Consider the following 20,119-nt stretch of genomic DNA (forward strand, 5'->3'; position numbering starts at 1 on the left):
CAGGTCAGTTTACTGCCCTGTGGAATTCAAGCTATAGAGTAGATCCTGCTTGCAGGTTTCCCCGTTTGGGCATCTGGCTGGCCACTGTGAGAACAGGATGCTGGACTCGATGGGCCATTGGCCTGATCCTGCAGGGCTCCTTACCCACCTTATATATTTATATAATAAATCCATGACATCACAACATCATACAATACATAAGTATAATGGGAGCAGCCAGGGGAGCAGGGGGGCAGCTGACCCCCCCCCAAATCAATTAATTTTTTTAAACTAAAAGTAGAAATAATCAGAATATTTGAAATCAAAATGCTCACTGAGGTCACTCGGATGATGTCGTGAAAGATTTTCAGCAAATCCAAGAAAAATTGTTTTAGTTTTGATTTTTTTTAAAAAAAATAAGTTGAAAAAGGTGCGCTCCTAATTTCGCAAAATACGCTTGTTAACTGCATGAAAAGTACTCCCTGATGTTCTTTTTTAAAAATGTTAACTTCTTAGTTTTCAAGTGTCTGAAGATTTTTACAGATTTTTCTGAGCGCTTGGGGGGGGGTCAAAAGAAAGCAATGTAAAACAACCGTAGTTGAGAAATGCCGTTCTGAATCTGCTAGACAGAGCCAGACAGAGGATGGTGACAGGTGGTTGTCCCCCCCCCCCAAACAACAGAAATCCTGGCTATGCCCGTGATTAGTATGCAAAAGAGCTTTAACATAACCATAACACAGTGACCAACCAATTGCTGCATGTTATCAGGGAAAACTCACAAACATACTGAATGCATCCATTTAGCAATGGCTGCTTAGCTGGGCAGGCGTCTCAGAAACAAATCTAACCAAAAGCATTTATGGAAAAGCACATAGCGCAAGAAGGGGTCTCACAGACTGCAAACTTGTCCCTCCTGCTTTCGCCCCTCACTTTCAGCTAGAGCAAGACTTGGGACCATCGTCCCCACAATGAGAACTATGTGGAGTCCTTTTAGCGATGGGCTGGCTACCTCTAACCAGGAAGCAACTACCAAGTCTCTGTCTTTGCACATTTGAGCTTTATGCAAATATTGAGAGAAGCAGGGTCAGAACAGGTAATCTTTTTCACCATGTTGGTAGTGGCGCCCTTCCTGTGGAACGCCCTCCTGTCAGATGTCAAGGAGACAAAGAACTACACAATCTTTAGAAGACATCTGAAGGCAGCCGTGTATAGGGAAGTTTGCAATGTTTGACATTTTATTATGTTTTCATTATGCGCTGAAAGCTGCCCAGAGTGGCTGGGGCAACCCAGCCAGATGGGCGGGGCATTATCATTATCATTATCATTATCATTACTACTGTTACTATTATTAGTGTAGTCTTCTGAAACACTCAGACCCACCATTCCTGAACCATGCAGCAAGTCGGACTTGGGAATCCGGTGACCCTGCCTCACGACTGGAAGCAGGAAACAGAAAAACAAGGCATTCTCGCCAATGTATTTATTCAAGATTCACGGAGAGATATGGAGGGTGCAGCCGCCCAAATAATAGCGTTGCTCCAACTGGGCTGCTACCCCTTCCCTTCAGGGGCGTAGCCAGGATGAAAATTAGGGGGGCAAGGGGTGGGGGCAAGGGGCAGGGCCAAGGGGCAGGGGAGGGGTCACAGTGGGGCAAGGAAAGCTCCCTTCTCCCTTGCCAGCTTTCCCTCCACCCGCCTATTTCGGGCTGCTATTTCCCTCCACACCCCTATTTCCCTCCACACCCCTATTTCGGGCTGCTCTGACCCCCTCCTCCCCCTCCTCGAACGGCAGGGGCGAGGGGGTGCCAGGATCAGCCCGAAATTGGGTTGATCCGACTCCCTCCTCCCCCTCCGCGATCGGTAGGGGCGAGGGGGCGCCAGGATCAGCCCGAAATCGGGCTCCTCCGATCCCCTCCTCCCCCTCTGCGATCGCCGGGGCGGGTGGAGGGAAAGCCCCAGAGCCGCGCAAAATGGTTGCCTTGCTTTCCCTCCGCCCGCCCCACAGCCAGCAAGGTAGAAGGGAGACGTCCCTTCTCCCTGGCTGGCTGTGGGGCGGGTGGAGGGAAAGCCCCAGAGCCGCGCAAAGCGGTTGCCTGGCTTTCCCTCCGCCCGCCCTGCAGCCAGCCAGGGAGAAGGGAGATGGCACCGGGTGGGCAGCGGGGCAGGCTGGCCAGCGGCTCTGCTTCTAGGGGCGGCAATTGCCCCCTCCTGCCCCCCTGCCTACGCCCATGCCTCCCTTCCTAGCAACACCAATCTCCTTTACAGTGGACACCAGGGGTTAATCGTATATGAGTCTTTTGCTCTTCCACTTTCAATGCACGCCGGGTTCTGGGAGAAGGGGGATCAGGAATGCTTTCCAGTTATCATGTGTCAGCTGGCTGATCTGTCTCTGTCTCCCCTCTTCTCTTCTCCCATCACCTCCCAACTCTTCTGTTCACCTGTCTCTGAGCTGTGACCTTCCTCAAACCACCGCTGCAAATCTTGGGAGAAATTATGGAAAGAAGGAATGAAATTTACAGCATGTACTGCATTAAAAGAAAATGTTTTAAAGATGATGTATAGATGGTATATTACACCTGTAAAATTAGCAAAAATTTATCAAGTCGACAATAAATGTTGGAAATGTAAGGAAAAGGAAGGTACCTTTTATCACATGTGGTGGGAATGTAAGAAAGTGAAAGGCTTTTGGGATATGATATATAATGAACTTAAGAAAATGTTGAAGTATACATTTGCTAAAAAACCAGAAGCCTTTTTACTAGGAATTACAGGTATTGGAATTAAAAAGCAAGACTTAAAACTTTTCCATTGTGCAGCAATGGCAGCAAGAATATTAATCGCACAAAAATGGAGACAAGAAGAATTACTGACCAAAGAAGAATGGACAGCGAAATTGATGGAGTATGCAGAATTGGATAAGATGATGGGAAGAATCCGAGAACAGCAGGACCAGAAGTTCATCAAAGATTGGACTAAATTTACAGACTATTTGAAAGACAGTTGCACCCAAATAAATACGTTGGTAGGATTGCAAGAAGCTTTGTAAGTTATAAAAAAAGGAAAGTCATTGTAATTCGGATTTTAGTGATAATTTTTTGTCATAACCTAAATCAATGATCGATAAGTGAAATATAGATATTAGAGACAAATGTTAGAAAATCATAAGACGGATTTGATGGAAGTCAAGGCTTGAAAAAGCCAAAGGGATAAAATATGGAAAATAAGGAGATGAATATGATTATTGTATTGTTAAGAATTAATAAAATATTATATGGCAAACCACCGCTGCAAATCAAGACTTCCTTCCTCTTCTTGGGAAGGTTCAGGAGGAGGGGGGCAGCGGTTCCCACTATTCCTCCTCAGTCCAGTCCCTGACATAGCAGAACCACCAGGTCATACTTGCCAAGTTGCTGTCAGAGAAATAAGGGACCGGGCCGGAAATAGCAGACCAGAAGTAGCCCTGCTGCCATTTTGGAACTGGGCGGAGCATTGTCGCTTCTGAGCATGCTCCGCCCAGTTCCAAAATGGCCACCGCGCCATAATAAACCGGGGAAAAACAAAAAAAATCCGTTTTTTCAGCTAGGAACAGCTGGAAAAACGGGGATTTCCCGGGGAAAACGGGAGACTTGGAAGCTATGCACCAGGTGTTGAATCTTGTACCAGTCTGGTTGCTTTCTCTCCAGTATATTCTGCCTTGCATTCATGGGACATAACCTGAGTAACATACCAATGATGCGTGGACAGTCTGGTATAAATCCAGCGCACTATTATTGGGTCAATGGCATGTTGCACATTACACCAGCAAAAGCCCCCCCCCCCCAGTCCCTGCCCCTGAAGTGCCTCTGCTGAGCTTTGGCGGCAGGAAGTTTTATTTATTTGCCATATTAGAACCCCACATTTCAGATCGAAAAACTTCAAAGCCGTTTGGTAAAAATACATCTATATCGGCAGTAACAATTTCTCTTTAAAATGCGCTGTTTTGTATTGTCATTTGTCTATTTGCCCTGAGCTCCAAACCGGATGTAGGCCGGGATATAAGAATCTCGAATAAGAAGGGAAATGATTAATTCTGATAAAACTAAGCTTAAATCCATTAAACAGCTTTCCCAATACACACACACATATATAAAATCAACTCAGGGAGATCAGCATTCAAATCCCAACTCTGCCATGAAGCAAATTTGGCAAATTACTGTCACTTAGCCTAAAAGTGGTCAACCTCACAGGACTGTTGTGAAGATAGAATGGAGAGAGGGGAAAATAAACTTGACCTCCTTGGAAGAAAGGCCAGATAATAATAATAATAATAATAATAATAATAATAATAATAATAATAATAATAATTTTATTTATACCCCGCCCTCCCCAGCCAAAAGTGGGCTCAGGCGGGGTACACTAGATATAAAACAATTGATTAAGATAGAACTTAAAAACAAGATTAAATACAACATTAAAATGCAGATATAGATAGATATACCGGTAGATGATATAGATATAGATATATACACATTCATAAATTATTATAAAAATGAACTAAAAACATGAATAAAACGGTTGATAGCCCTTATTATTCCTGCTCTCATTGCTTCTTTCTGAGGAACCAAGTCCTACAGACACATTTATTTATTATATTTATATACTGTACAACCTTTCACTTCCAAGGAGCTCAAGGTGCGGTGTACATGGTTCTCCTCCTCCCAATTTCATCACAACAACAACAACCCTGTGAGGTAGGTTGTTAGGCTGAGAGATCTCCAAGGTCACCCAGTGAGCTTCGTGGCTGAGCGGGGATTCGAACCCTGGTCTCCCAGGCCCTAAGCCCACCACTCTAACCATTACACCACAGTGGCTCTCTGCATATCACATCCCCAAAGGTGCGCAGCCAAGGGACCTACCCATCCACCTGGACCTCCGCGTCTCTTGTGACCATCCTGGGTTGCGCATCTCCGTTGAGCTCCTTGCTGTTGCCCTTCAGGAGGTCCAAGACCGGCTCGATCTCTTTCAACAGTTCGCTGCTCTCGACGCTGCCGTTGAGGCAACAGTCGGAAACGTCCCCGCTCCCTTTCAGAGAGTCCCTGGGGACGGACCCAGCGATCACCCCGTTGACGTGCACCAGGGTCTCGTCCCCCTGCCCGTTCTCCCGGGTGCACCGAGAGCTGACAGAACCCCCCATTGTATGGTCACCTCCTTGCCGCTGATCTTTGGTGTGGATCCCGAGGCCGGCCGGGAGGTCAACCAGAGACGGGGAGGTGGCGCACAGGGGCCTGGTGACTCGGACGGTCTTGGGCGTCCCGTCCCCAGTGAAGGTCGTCTCCAGGTGCGTGGTGAAGCCCTCCGGGCCCCTCAAGATGAGGACGACGTGGGTTTCGGAGGCGATGCTCCTCAGGACCTCCAGAGCGGTGTCATAGTTCATGTCCACCAGGGGGCGCCCATTCACGGCGAGGATGATGTCCCCTGTCTGGATGAGGCCACTTTGCTCAGCCGCCCCTCCTCGGATCAGGTCCGAGATGATCACCGGCGGCTTGCTGACACGCTCCTTCACCAGGAACCCGAGACCCCCAACCTTGCGCTTGAAGAGTTTCACGGAAATGACATTGGGCTGGATCTGCTGTACACTGAACACACTCTCTTCCATTGTAGTCCTCGGGTCTTCTCTGAATGAGGAGACCGAGAGCTGGCGGTGCACGCAGGCCCTGTCTTGGCTGGCTGGCTTGCAGCCTCTGGAGGGAGAGGGGAAGGGAAGGCGGTTCCTCTATTCACCTGAAGGTTCCCAATTCTCCAGACCTCGAATGACCAGAATGCCTCTGCAAGACATCAGTTGCTGGATGTCAGTTCTGATGGAGCACCGGGTCCCCCAGCCTTGGAATACGACAAAGCGAACAGACCTCTGTGGAAGGTGTGAACAGAGACAGGCATTGGCCCGGCTGAAAATATGGGGCTTGCTGAACACACTCCTGGGGACTTGCCTCGGAGGTCCGCTTTACATCTTCCTTACCTACAAAGCAGGAAAGGGAGGAGGGGGAGAGAAGAACAATAAGGGAAGATTGGCTGGTGCCCCGTACCAAGATGGGCTGTGCCCACGTTCTCAGGATGTTGAATGTATGAAACACATTTTATTACACTGAGATATCTACTAAATGATGAAGACCCCTTAAGATCACACACGGTTGCCAGATTCTTGATCAGCGTCCTATCCCTAAAGAAGAAAAACGGACTCCTGTGCGGCTCGGATAAAACCCTTTTAAACCATTATTTATGTTTTAGGATCTAATTAGGTGATATCAACATTGATGTCTTTTATTAATTTATGAGCAGAGGGCGATGTTTATGTTGCAAATTTATTGTATTGTATGTTGTTGGTTTTTTTGTTTTTGTTTTGTTTGTTTTTTGTAGTTTTTGGCTGTTTTAAATTTGGAGGTTTAAGTACATATATGTTGGTATGGGAAATTTTTGTGTGATGGGCCAATGGCCGTAATCAATATCAATCAATCTATTACACTGCGGCCTGTATAAACAGGTCAGACGGCATCTAATCAACCCAATATTAACAGAACAAGCTGAAATGGCTGACTCCTTCCATATCAAGGCTCTCCTTGAGCAGCTCGGCCCTCCAGCTGTTTTGGGACTACAGTTCCCATCATCCCTGACCACTGGGTCCTGTTAGCTAGGGATGATGGGAGTTGTAGTCCAAAAACAGCTGGAGGGCCAAGTTTGGGCACTACTGTCCTTGTGGATAAGGTTGATGCTATTACACTGGCTGTAGCAAAATTCCTCTCGGAGGCTGTACAAATCAGAAATTGGTATGTAGAGGCTGAAGCTCCCCTGTTGGCTAGCAAGGCCAATCTTACACCATAATAACTGTTGGTATATATTATGTTGCACACAAGGTTTGGCTGTACTGTGCATTTTTGGGTCTGTGGACTGCAATAAAGCTGCGTGTGTGTTTTAAAAATAAAGGTATCACGCTGGATAGAAAAAAGCACTGGCTCTGTTAAATACAGTGGTACCTCGGGTTACGAACGCGATCCATTCCGGGTCGCAGTTCGTAACCTGAAAAGTTCGTAACCCGAACCGCCATTTTGTGCATGCGCAAAGTGCTATTTTTGCGCTTTGCGCATGCGCAAATCGTGCGTGCCGCTTCTGCGCATGCACGCGCGGCATAAATACTTCCGGGTTTGCACAGTTCGTAACCCAAGTTGTTCGTAACCCGAGGTGTTCACAACCCGAGGCACGACTGTATCTGCAAGCTTCAGATGTGGTTATCTCCTGCTTGGACCACTGCAAGGCTCTCTATGTGAGGCTTCCTTTGAATGTCACTCGAAAACTACAACCAATGCAGAACGCAGCAGTTCAACTGGGGACTTGGCCGCCAGGACCATAGAACACCGGTCCTAAAGGCTTCCAGTATGTTTCGAAGCACAATTCCAAGTGTTGGTGCTGACCTTTAAAGCCCTAAATGGCCTCGGCCCAGTATACCTGAAGGAACGTCTCCAACCCCATCGTTCAGCCCGGACACTGAGGTCCAGCTCCGAGGGCCTTCTGGCGGTTCCCTCACTGCGAAAAGTGAAGCTACAGGGAAACAGGCTGAAATTTAAGAGCCCAAGGTTCTCCCCTGCTGGCGCTGGTAGAAGATGCAGTTTCAAACTTCAGGGTGGGGCGGGGCTCTGAGCTGTGTGTGGTGAGCTTAGGAGCAGGTGGATTTACAATTCTCCCCCACCCCCGCCTTTTGACGCTTCCTGGGAGTCAATCCTCTTCTCTGATCCTTCTCTTCTAAAGATCCCGCCAAATGAATGACAACAGAAACAATGAAGTGTAACATCTTTGCAGCTGTCACCGATTTCATTGATTCTGCCAGCTCATTATAAATAATAAAAAAGGGATTTTGGGGGGGAGGGGGGGGAGGGAGAAGCCTCTAAAGTGGGCGGACGGGCAAAGCCATTGAAGTTGTCAAATGGTGCAGATTTGCAGAATTGGATTTGTCATGACATTTAGGAGAGAGAAGAGGCTCAAAAGCTCTTTTCACAGCTCTGGGTGAGAGAGAGTAAAGATGGGGAAAGACAAATCTGCATCTCTGTGTGGAAGGAGTTCAGTCCCCGCATCCATCCCTGCACTCTCAGGTGACCGAGGTGGAATAGAACTCTCAGCCTCAGCCTTTCCACCTATGAAATGGGTTCAATCTTCACTCATGTTTTGAACTGAGGGGTGGGGAACGAATGGCCTTGGTGTAAGCAGGCCCTGCTGTTAGGCAGAGTGAGGCAGCTAACTCAGGCATTAGATGCTGGGGGAGAAGAAGCAGTCAGCGATAGCCCCTGCCCAGCTGTTTCCCTGTGTACAGCATGTGTACTATCCACCAGCCATCCTCTTGGAACAGGCTTGGCAATGTGGGTTAAAAAGCTAGGAGAAAGCCAGTGTGGTGTAGTGGTTAAGAGCGGTAGACTCATAATCTGGGGAACCGGGTTCGCGTCTCCGCTCCTCCACATGCAGCTGCTGGGTGACCTTGGGCTAGTCACACTTCTCTGAAGTCTCTCAGCCCCATTCACCTCACAGAGTGTTTGTTGTGGTGGAGGAAGGGAAAGGAGAATGTTAGCCGCTTTGAGAAGAAGAAGAAGAAGAAGAAGAAGAAGAAGAAGAAGAAGAAGAAGAAGAAGAAGAAGAAGAAGACAAAGAAGAAGAAGAAGAGAAGAGTGGTACGCCACTGAGCGCAGGAACTCTGAGGACTGTCAGTTAACCAGTCGAGGTGGGAAACCCTTCTATCAGCACTAGTTAGACAGCAAGGATATTTTGCACTTAACACAGCAGTTCCCAGGCATTAACTAATGAATCAGACAAGAGGGAGAGAGGGAAGGCGACCGGGGAAGGATAGAGGGGGAAAGCAGGGGGACCAGACTGACTCAAGGTAAGCCAGCTTCCCAAGTTCTCCTTGTTTTCTTGCTTATGCCTACTTTTCTCCTCTGGGCTAAATTTCTCTTGCAAACTCACTCCTGCATCTCTCCCGCCGTTACCTATCACGAGGGAGGTGTACCAATTTGTCACAAGATCCCCCCCCCGGAAAGAGCTCCCCTGCCTCCGAGTCCCTTAGTTTCCCTCGGCAGGAGCTGCTGTTAATGGGCTGGCAGGTATCAGCCGCCAGCGGCTCCATCTTAAAAAGGAAGCCCGCAAGGGGGCGGGAGACCAGGAGGGGAGGCAGCCGCAAATCAAGAAGGCTGCTTGTCAACACCGCGGTCATTAGGTTGTTTTGCCAGACACGCAACCCCATTAGAAACCATCACATGTCAGCTTGCCAATAAATTCCCCCTCGCTCCCTCCTTCCACGGAGATGTCAGGAGGGAGATCAGAGCCTCGCAAGCTTTTCCAGCCCAGCAAAAATAAAAAAATAAATCTCCCAGGGCAGAGCCCCAAGGAAGAGCTCTCGCTGCCATCGAGGGCACAGAATGATCCAGCTTCCCAGCTTTGTACATTTTCTGCCAATCATTGGAACAGAACTAATGTCCCACTTCCGGAGATGAGTTTTCTCCCCGTTCCCAAATTCATATCATCATACACCACCCTCATCTCCAAGCAGCAAGAACCTCCAGGGGTTTCAGGTTCATTTCCCTTGGAATAAAGGTTAGCAGGGACTACTGTGTGTTGCCTTTAGGACATATGGTTTCATTTACACGTAAGTACAACCTGAGAATAAGATGGAGAGGCTCACGGCCATTAATACCCCCAACAGATCTTGCTTTTTCGTTCAGCACAGGTTTGGATCCAGCACAGAGCAAGCAGGTCTCTGTGCCTCCAGCATCCAGCCTGCTTGCAGCTCAGCTCACCTGCACCCCAATGGCTTTTGTTCTCCTACCTAGCGGGCCAGGTGAGGGAGGGTGGAGGAAAGGTCCACCATTAACCTGGAGGGCCCCATCACTTAGTGGTAGCTCTTGCAACCTGACACATTCTTTTGGGATGCTGATGAGGACATTTAAGTGGTCAGTTAAGGCCATTTTTTGTCTTACAAAGACACTTGGCGACTAGTTCAGAAACAAGAATCCTCTACACTCATTCCTTGGTTTTCAAACAGCCTAGTTCTTGAATGTTTGGCTCCCGAACGCAGCAAACCTGGAAGTGAGTGTTCTGGTTTAAGAATTATTTTTGGAAGCCGCACGTCCGATGGGGCTTCCGCAGCTTCCGATTGGCTGCAGGAGCTTCCTGCAGCCAATCAGAAGCTGCGCTTTGGTTTTAGAAGTCGAACAGACTTCAAGAACGGATTCCATTTGACCTCCAAGGTACAACTGTATTAGGTTCTATCCTCACAACCTCAAGAAAGAGAAGGGACATCATTGAGACTTTCTCCCACAGTGTTGGAACTGGCGGATATACACTGAAGCTGAATATTGGAAGATTCAGGGCAGATAAAAGAAATGACTTTCTTCGCGCAGTGCATAGTTAGACTCACAGGAAGCCACCTAGACGACTTTAAAAGAGGACTGGGCAAATTGTTAGAGGACAAGGCTATCAATGGCTACTATCCATGATGGTTCAGCTCTGCCTTCACAGTCAGAAATACTTCTGAATACCAGTTGCTGAATATCACAGGAGAGGAGAAGGCTCTTGTGCTCGGTTCCTGCTTGAGGGTTTGTCCAATCCTCTTTTAAAGGATTCTCTTCTCATGGCCACCTCATGAGAAGAGAAGACTCCCTGGAAAAGACCCTGATGTTGGGTAAGATGGATGGCACAAGGAGAAGGGGACGACAGAGGACGAGATGGTTGGACAGTGTTCTCGAAGCTACGAACATGATTTTGACCAAACTGCGGGAGGCAGTGGAAGACAGGAGTGCCTGGCGTGCTATGGTCCATGGGGTCACGAAGAGTCAGACACGACTAAACGACTAAACAACAACTTTTAAAGCAATTCAGGTTGGTGGCCATCACTGCCTCGTATGGAAGCAAGTTCCATAGTTAAACCATGTGCCACACGAAGAAGAACTTTCAGAAGTACCGGGAGGTTGGACCAGATGACCTCCATTGTCCCTTCCAACTCTACGATTCTATGATTATTATTAGTACCATTGGTACCCACCAGAACAGTGGTCCTGAGAGGCACTAGGGTGCCCTCAAGTGGGTTTTGTCTAGCTCCACTCTCTTGAAGAGGCAGAAAACACCACTCTTTCCAGATGTGAGTTCCTCCTCTTTCTCTGGGGGGGGGAGTTTGTTTCTTGCCTTGTTTGAAGTTAAGTCGCATTTATTCTAGTATGTGGGGGCCTGCATACAAAAAAAAAAGACATTGCCTGCAAGCCTCTCACAGTGTGTGGTAAGCTGGGTCAAGACCATGTTGACTTCTAGCTGCGACAACCCTCACCTCCCAGTGAATGCATCAAGGGGACAACAATGGAATTAAGAATCTACATAAGGCACAAAAACTAGAGGTCAGTTTTTGATACTGTATAAGGGCACAGTGTCCGCAGTCATAAAATTATGCGCAGGTTGGAGAAAGCAGATGGGAGTTTTCTTTCTCCTCTCCTTCTGCCATAATACAAGAATCTCATTATTGGAAAAACAACAGCAACACGCAAAACACCTGAGTTCCAGTAAATAGGTTTCATAACTGTGGTTGAATTGTGCCATTCAGAAACAGGGAGCTAACCCTGACTTTGCCAACCAACCATGTCAGGTCAAGTTACGGGAACGTAGCCTTAGGTGCGTTAAAAAAACCACACACACCAAAAACCAGTCTGATTTGGCAGCTGCTGGATGCTAATGCCAAGAGTTAAATTAATGACTAGTTTGGCTAAGTACTCATTTATTGCATTATTTTAGAAAGAAGGAAGGAAGAAAACCACATCATCAAGGTAAAAGAGCTGGCACAAAAATAGATGCTTTGCAAAAGCAGAACATAACCCCACGTTACCTTGAAAGATTCTAATTCCCCTTAACATTGTTTCAGGAAAGCGTTGCCCAGTTTCCAAAGGTGAGTCTTAGATCGTTCACCCTTCCCCTAGGCATGATGGAGAAAGTGAATAGAGGGAAGTTACAGGTAGGTAGCCGTGTTGGTCTGAGTCGAAGCAAAATAAAAAAATTCCTTCAGTAGCACCTTAAAGACCAACTAAGTTTTTATTACATCAGGAACCATAAGACAGAGAAACCAGTAGGAGAACACTTCAATCTCCCAGGACATTCTATACAAGATCTCAAAGCAGCTGTTTTATTACAGAGAAATTTCAGGAACAGATTGGAAAGAGAAGTTGCTGAATTGGAACTCATTACCAAGCTTAAAACCATGGAGCCACCTGGGATGAATAAAGACATCGGATTCTTATCTCATTATGCATGATCAAGCTTTCTTTAGCGCCTCAGCCCTTGCATTCCCCCCCCCCCCAGGACTAATTGCAGTCATCAGCAGTCGTTAACAGCCATCTACAGGTTTATCACTCCCATCAGCCCATCACCCATTCCCACCCACCCCCATCACCCTCTGTATATACATAAGGGTCTGACACTTCTGTTTCAAGTGTATCTGAAGAAGTGTGCATGCACACGAAAGCTCATACCAAAATAAAAACTTAGTTGGTCTTTAAGGTGCTACTGAAGGATTTTTTAAATTTTGAATAGAGGGAAGTTCTCCAGCCCCCTCACAGAACCCAGGACCATGCAGCGAAACTGAGTGTCGGAAGATTCAGGACAGGCAAAAGAAAGTAATTCCTGCAGCGCACAGTTAAACTATGGAACTCACTCCCGCAGGAGGCAGTAACATCCTTATGTGGCTATAAAAGAGGGATTATTAGACAAAGCCATGGGGAATAAGGCTATCAATGGCTGCTAATCACCTCTACTGTCAGCAGTTCGCCTGGGTTTCAGACAAGGGTCTCTCCCACCCTCACCTGGAAGTGCCAGGGATGGAAACAGGGACCATTCCAGCATGCTCTGCCGACTGAGCTGCTATTCTTCTTGTTTCCAGCGGTTTGGGGCAAGCGGGACTTTCCTCAGCTGAACTGGCTACCCTGTCCACCTGGGGCAGGTCTGGTCATTGGCTAGACGGCATAGGGAAGACGCAACTGAATAACCCCTTAGAACAATATCATGAACACCTTTCCTGGCATTGGTTGCGAGTATGCAAAACAAAGCCTGAAAGGGAGAAAGACAGCCATCTGACTGCTTTGATGGTGATGCCGCTATTTACATATGAAAGAGGAAGCAGCTAGGAGATCACCCACACCCATAAAAAACCTGGAAGCCGACAGCTTCCAGAAAGAACCGCAACACTGTAAAAGGCGCTGGAGCAGGAGGCAAAACAAGGACTGAGCAGTGCAAAACTTGATGTGTCAATTTGGAACACAGGAAGCTGCCTAGTCTAGTCTAGTGCCTACACTGACTGGCAGTGACTCTCTGGGATTTTAGGCGAGAAGACTCTCCCAGCCCTAACTGGAGAGGCCATTGGGGATTGAACCTTGAACCTTCAGTATGCAAAGCAAATGCTCTAACCACTGGGATACAGCTCCTTCCCGTAGGTGGCTGTCAGAATTCTGTCCGCCCCATGCTTTAAAAGAAGACTGGACAAATTCATGGAGGACAAGGCTATTCATGGCTTCTCTAGGCTCTGCTTCCGCGGTTGGAGGCAGCAATGTTTCCAGTTGATGGAAACCACAGGAGTGGAGAATGGTCTTGTGTTCAGGTCCCACTTGCAAGTTTCCCAGAGGCATCTGGTTGGCCACTGTGAGAAGAGGATGCTGGATCAGAGGGGCCACTGGCCAGATCCAGCCGGCTCCTCTGATGTTCTTATGGTGGTGCTAATCCTGCTGCCACTGAGTTAGCCTGTGGAAACTGATGGTAAAGGTAAAGGGAACCCTGACGATTAGGTCCAGTCGTGACCGACTCTGGGGTTGCGGCGCTCATCTCGCGTTATTGGCCGAGGGAGCCGGCGTACAGCTTCCAGGTCATGTGGCCAGCATGACAAAGCCACTTCTGGCGAACCAGAGCAGCATATGAAAACGTCGTTTACCTTCCAGCTGTAGCGGTACCTATTTATCTACTTGCACTTTGACGTGCTTTCGAACTGCTAGGTTGGCAGGAGCTGGGACCGAGCAATGGGAGCTCACCCCCTGGCGGGGATTCGAACCGCCGACCTTCTGATAGGCAAGCCCTAGGCTCTGTGGTTTGACCCACAGCGCCACCCGCGTCCCGATGGTATGTGCCTACAATGGACCTGGCAATTCCACCAACTTTGGCTTCCTGTGGATAATGTCATTATTTAATTTCACCACTAGGCGGCAGAGGATTTTGTTTGCGTCTGGGTGGAATCTGGAATGTGTATGGATGCTGATATTATTGTTTTGTGGTTTTTCTGCTCAGGTGGAATCAGGAATCTGTACGAATGACGATCACTATTGCCTTTTCTTTTGTCTGGTGGAATCAGAAATGCGTACGAGTGACAATTGGTTTTCTTTTTTATCCTAGCTGTCTTGAAGTCTCGCTGAATATCTGTCTTGCATGCAGTGAGATTAATCCAATTAGGTCTGCATTGCAGGATGCCTCCTGCATTCCATTTTAAGAACTGCAGGCTTGGAATGAAGTCATAATTTCTTACCCTCAACCCCACTTTCCCCACCCTGTTCAACATCTTGCCTGATGAGTTTTGAAAAGCTTGCTCATGACATTTTGGTTGCCCTCTAGAAAACGGTATTACAGCACTGTGGCTTATTTAGACAGAATCGCAGATATGGAAAGAGACCTTGTAAGGTCAACTATCTCAGCCTCCAGCTGAATGCGTGTACCTTGGGTGCTGATCAGAGCCAATCAGTGTGAAAGGAGATGAGTCAGCTCCTGAGGATTGGCTCCTGGGGTCGTTCTTAAGAAGGCACACAGGAAGAATACAGAGGAGGAGTTGTTCTGTACATTCTACAGCTAAGCATTTAGGAACACTGAATACAAGGTGCTTCAGTGTCAAGTGAATGGTCTGAAAGCTGTTAGGCACAATGAAACTTCAAGAAAAACATAACTTCAGTCATTTTGAAATAAGGTATTACAACACTCCAAATCATTGGGCCGTGAACGTTCCCAGAATAGAGTAGATCTCGACAGTGAACTTAGTCCAAGTACTACAGTCAAGATTTGTTGTGTACGCTGTGTTTTTTAGTATCTATTCCTTAATTGTCTCAGAAAATCTCAATAAAACAATCAATTTATGTTAAAAAGGGGAAATAGATCTAGCTGAAAGGCAACATGTGGAGATCTGCATTGCCTGTTGCGATACCTCCGTAATTATTGTGGTTGTTGTTTATCAGATTATGCAACCTTCTAAGGTTATACAATTATCTTAGAAGGGGTGTGGCTGTGAGGGGCCATGGCTGTGACTATCACAAAGGGACTCGGCACGTCTGAATTTGCATATCCGAATTATCTACACTACTGTAGATTATTGGCACCCACAACCCAAACATTGGAAAGAGGGAGAAGAGTTGCATACACAGCCTTAGATCCTTCTGCAATGGAAACACAGAATCATAGAATTGTAGCAAAATCTGTGCCGCCCCTTCCCTGCTTGGTGTCAGAGACTGGAAGATGGGAACCATTCAAAACCTACTGCGGGGAGGACAACTGCTTAGCAAAAAAAAAGGTGATCCCGGCACACTACAGAACAAAACAAGGTTCAAGCATTAGAACAAAAACATTATCCCCAAGTCAAGACAGGATAAGTCTATTTGCTCCAGGCAGTGATCTCCGCCCTGTGCTGTGTACATTGCAAGCAGCACCGCTTCTCTTCCTCTACATTTCAGCTTCTTCTGAAACCTGCTTCCACTGAAGCTAGCACCATCAATTGCGTAATTAACATCAATGCATTTCAATGGAAGTGGAACGCCGAAAGCAATGCAGAAAACAATGTGAATATTTATGTAACCTTTGCGAACTGGGGGGGGGGGAGAGAGCAATAAAAGCAAATACCGCTGGTATTTGCTTGCGTCATTTCTGTTCCTGATCTCAACTAAACGTGCACACTGCAGCAATCTCCATTTCGGATAGAATTCTCCAACATCCCTACTCCAGAGTGATATGGTCGTATTTCTGGACCTTGCAAAGCCAATACTGCAAAACGAAATATACAGAAAGTCAACAAAGATGATGGAATCAAGGTACATTCTGTACCTTGATTCAACTAGTTCTAGTTTTGTCCCCTATCTGCCTCCCTGTTAAATTATCCACTGAGACTACGGAGGAGGAAGCTGACAACCAGGGCTGCCCCCTCGACTGGTTGCAAGCAAGAAGGCAGGCAGGTGAGGGCTGTATAACGGCAGACCGAGTTTGGTGGTGCAGAACCCCCTTTAACATTATGGACCCATTTTAGAGAAGAGAAAACTAAGGCGCTCAAGGACAGAAGGCGAGAGTCTCTGAAGTTCACAGCAAGGGAGCTTTCAAAATCAGGCCATTCATTGCCTTGGCATAATCAACCACATACTGCAGCTGAACAGGTTGTTCCCAGGCCTGAGAGACTGATCTGCTGGACAAGTGTCGCTTAAACTACTAACAGAACGAAACACTGGATCCGCATACCTGGATCCCCTCAACAGCAGCCTGCTGCCACCTCCCTCCGCTCAAAGTCAATCGCCTCTCCTTCGCCATCCGTCTTTCCTAGTTTAATGGCATTCATTTTTACGAGCCAGATTTAAGACGCTCTCAATTGTCTCGCTCAATCAGTTTCCGGGGGATTTATGCCGCTAGTCAAAGAGGCCCCGAGGCTGATGGATTTATGCCGGTTTAATTTCGATATCTTCACACACACACACACACACACACACACACACGCCAAGTGGATCTGGCAAACAGGAACGGGATAAAGCATCTGCGCGGCTGGGCTGTGCACAGGATCTGAAAATGGAGCACTGAGATGACTCACTGGCAGCCATCTGTCTCGCTGCCAGCTTTGCTTTAAAAACCAGGAGAGAGTTTTACATACCGGTATATACGGTATATAGGAGCAGAGTGGTCTGGCCAATGTTCCTGGTCCCCCACCCCCTTTGCTGCTTTGCTTATCCATCACTGGGAAATAAAACGGCAGGTGACTGGGCCACGGCTGGGCTGGTTCAGTTGCTTGACTGTCCCACCTTTTAAGGGCTCAGGAATACCTGCTTCCAAAGCGTCACATTTTTGTGACTTGCAAAATAATATTTCCTGGTTCCAGAACATTTAAATAAACCTGCCAAGAAAACATGTACCCTCTGAAGCAGGCTCTCCCCCCCCCTTTCCGGCTAATATTGTTGTTAACTTATTTGCAGAGATTAATTTGTGTATATGCACACACGCAACCGATTAATATTTGCACGTTTCCAGCTCCTGATGTATTTGCAGAGGAAGCTCCTGATTAATTTGTGGCAGATTAATAAATGCAAGTTTTTCACTCTAAATGTATTAGCGGAGAAAGGCTCCTGATTAATTTGCCCAATATATATTTTGGTTAATGAACGGAACAGGGCGGGGAGATCTTTTGGGTTTGCCGGATGGGCCTTGCAGTGGAACTTGCTGTCTCCTTTCGCTAGCCAATGTAGGGCTGGGAGAGGAATTTTGCACACCCCGTGGGCCGTGTTCCCAGCTGGGCAGCCTACCTAAAGAAAAATGTTTTTAGCAGGCACCAAAAAGAGTACAGCAAAGGAGTCTGCCTGATGTCAATAGGCAGGGAGTTCCAAAGTGTAATAAAATAATAATAATAAAAATAAATAATAATAATAAAAATAATATACTGTATTTATACCCCACCTATCTAGCTGGGTTTTCCCAGCCTCTCTGGGTGGCTCCCAACAGAACAACAACAACAACAAAGCGCTAAACATTAAAAACTTCCCTAAACAGGGCTGCCTTCAGATGTAGGTGTAAGTGTTACCATACTAAAATATTGATCTGTTATGAATGTGGAACAGGTATCATGGTATCATGTGGGCAGGTGTGGAGGATTCCCTGGTTCTGAATGGGGTAACTGTGCCCCTGAAAGACCAGGTGCGCAGCCTGGGAGTCATTTTGGACTCACAGCTGTCCATGGAGGCGCAGGTCAATTCTGTGTCCAGGGCAGATGTCTATCAGCTCCATCTGGTACGCAGGCTGAGACCCTACCTGCCTGCAGACTGTCTAGCCAGAGTGGTGCATGCTCTAGTTATCTCCCGCTTGGACTACTGCAATGCGCTCTGCGTGGGGCTACCTTTGAAGGTGACTCGGAAACTACAACTAATCCAGAATGCGGCAGCTAGACTGGTGACTGGGAGCGGCCGCCGAGACCACATAACACATAACCACATAACACCAGTCTTGAAAGATCTACATTGGCTCCCAGTACGTTTCCGAGCACAATTCAAAGTGTTGGTGCTGACCTTTAAAGCCCTAAATGGCCTCGGTCCAGTATACCTGAAGGAGCGTCTCCACCTCCATCGTTCTGCTTGGACACTGAGGTCCAGCACCGAGGGCCTTCTGGCGGTTCCCTCATTGCGAGAAGCCAAGTTGCAGGGAACTAGGCAGAGGGCCTTCTCGGTGGTGGCGCCTACCCTGTGGAACGCCCTCCCAACAGATGTCAAAAAGGGAAACAACTACCAGACTTTTAGAAGACATCTGAAGGCAGCCCTGTTCAGGGAGGCTTTTAATGTTTAATAGATTATTGTGTTTTATTCTTCTGTTGGAAGCCGCCCAGAGTGGCTGAGGAGACCCGGCCAGATGGGCGGGGTATAAATAATATATTTATTATTATTATTATTATTATTATTATTATTATTATTATTATTATTATTATTATCATGTGGCATCTGTAAGGATACCAGTTCCATCTCCAAAGTATATATATCAAGGAAGCTTAGAATATAGCAGGCATGTCCAACAGGAAGATTGTGGTCTACTGGTAGATCACTGGATGTCTGTGGTAGATCACTGGTGGATTGTTGGCTCCCCCCAAAGAAGCTGAACAACTGTGGCTCCCCTAAAAAAAGCTCAACATTTTACCTCCTCCCTGAAAAAACTCAACAACTTTCATCTGAACCCCCCCAAAATGGGCCTTCCTCCTTCCTAAAAAAGAAAAGAAAAGAAGCTCATCAACTTTGATCTGAAACCCCCAAAAGTGGGTAGATCACTACCAGATTTTAACTCTGTGAGTAGATTGCAGTCTCTTGGGAGTTGGCCAGCCCTGGAATATAGATATAAAATAAAATAAAGTAAGAGTTGTAGTCTAACAATATATGGAGGGCACCGCCTTGACTATTCCTGATTTATGTAATTAAAAAAAAGACGCTCATACAAATTCTCCACCATCTTGAAAGTAACGGCGGGCATAGCTGCCAAGTTTTCCCTTTTCTCCCGAGGAAGCCTATTCAGCATGAGGGGAAATCCCTTTAAAAAAGGGATAACTTGGCAGCTATGACGGCGGGGGCGGGGGGCGGAGCCCATGTCTTAGGAATGTCACCAAAATTCCCTTCCACTCTTAGAAAATTGTGAATGGAATGGTTGGTGCAATGGGTCAGGAGGCTGATGGTTTGAGCCCACCCAGGTCTGGCTGGGGGCAGGTTTTCAGAGGGTTGGACGACCCTTGGGAACCCTTTCAGCTCTTAGATATTATGATCCATGTCTTTTCTTACCAATTGATGGGGGGTGGTTTTTTTTTTACAGAAATGCAGGAGACTTTCTCAGTGCAGCATTAATGAAATGAGCTTTTAAGAATCCAAGGGCTTCGATGTACTTTAATGACACAGATGCCAGTTCCATTCTACTCATTCTTGGGGAAGGTTGGCGGCTCACGAAAGCCCAATGGCAACCTCCCCCCAAACCCTTTTCATTTACTAGTCAATTCCAGCCCTTCCGAAGTGAAATTAATGCTGTTGTTAGAGCCGGGCCCAGCCATATACCATGTTTCATTGAGATCAATTTGCGGAGCTGAAGAGGAGCTCTCCTCCCATTTTCCCCCCAAAAGCAGAATGAAGGTGACTCGCCACGAGCTTTGACCAAAATCTCTCGCTGGCAAGCACAACAGAGGCGGCTGGGGGAAATAAATGAGAAAAATGTCACCTGAGAGATGGCTTTGAAATCCAATCATGGCAGAAGACAAGAAACATGCCCTCGTTTAATAAAGCACTCAACAGTTGCAGCAAAGTTGGGTCGAGACAAAGCGGCGAGGCTGTCGGAATAAACTTCCACTTCAAAAAAAATTATGT

General features: G+C 47.1%; 1 protein-coding gene across 6 annotated transcripts in view; it reads right to left on the minus strand.

The window, feature by feature from the left end:
* Nucleotides 1-20,119, minus strand: part of NOS1 (nitric oxide synthase 1) — a 169,029-nt gene that overhangs the window by 81,755 nt on the left and 67,155 nt on the right. For 5 of the 6 annotated variants that reach the window (XM_035098441.2, XM_035098442.2, XM_035098445.2 and 2 more), the window contains exon 2: nt 4,874-5,973. The exons of the other annotated variant lie outside the window; for it this stretch is intronic. In XM_035098441.2, coding sequence (XP_034954332.2) covers nt 4,874-5,613 — 740 coding nt within the window. In that variant the 5' untranslated portion in view covers nt 5,614-5,973. The remainder of the gene's footprint in view (nt 1-4,873; nt 5,974-20,119) is intronic. 6 annotated transcript variants of the gene reach the window in all.

The sequence above is a fragment of the Zootoca vivipara genome, chromosome 17, assembly GCF_963506605.1.
Source record: "Zootoca vivipara chromosome 17, rZooViv1.1, whole genome shotgun sequence".
NCBI classification, from domain to species: domain Eukaryota; kingdom Metazoa; phylum Chordata; class Lepidosauria; order Squamata; family Lacertidae; genus Zootoca; species Zootoca vivipara.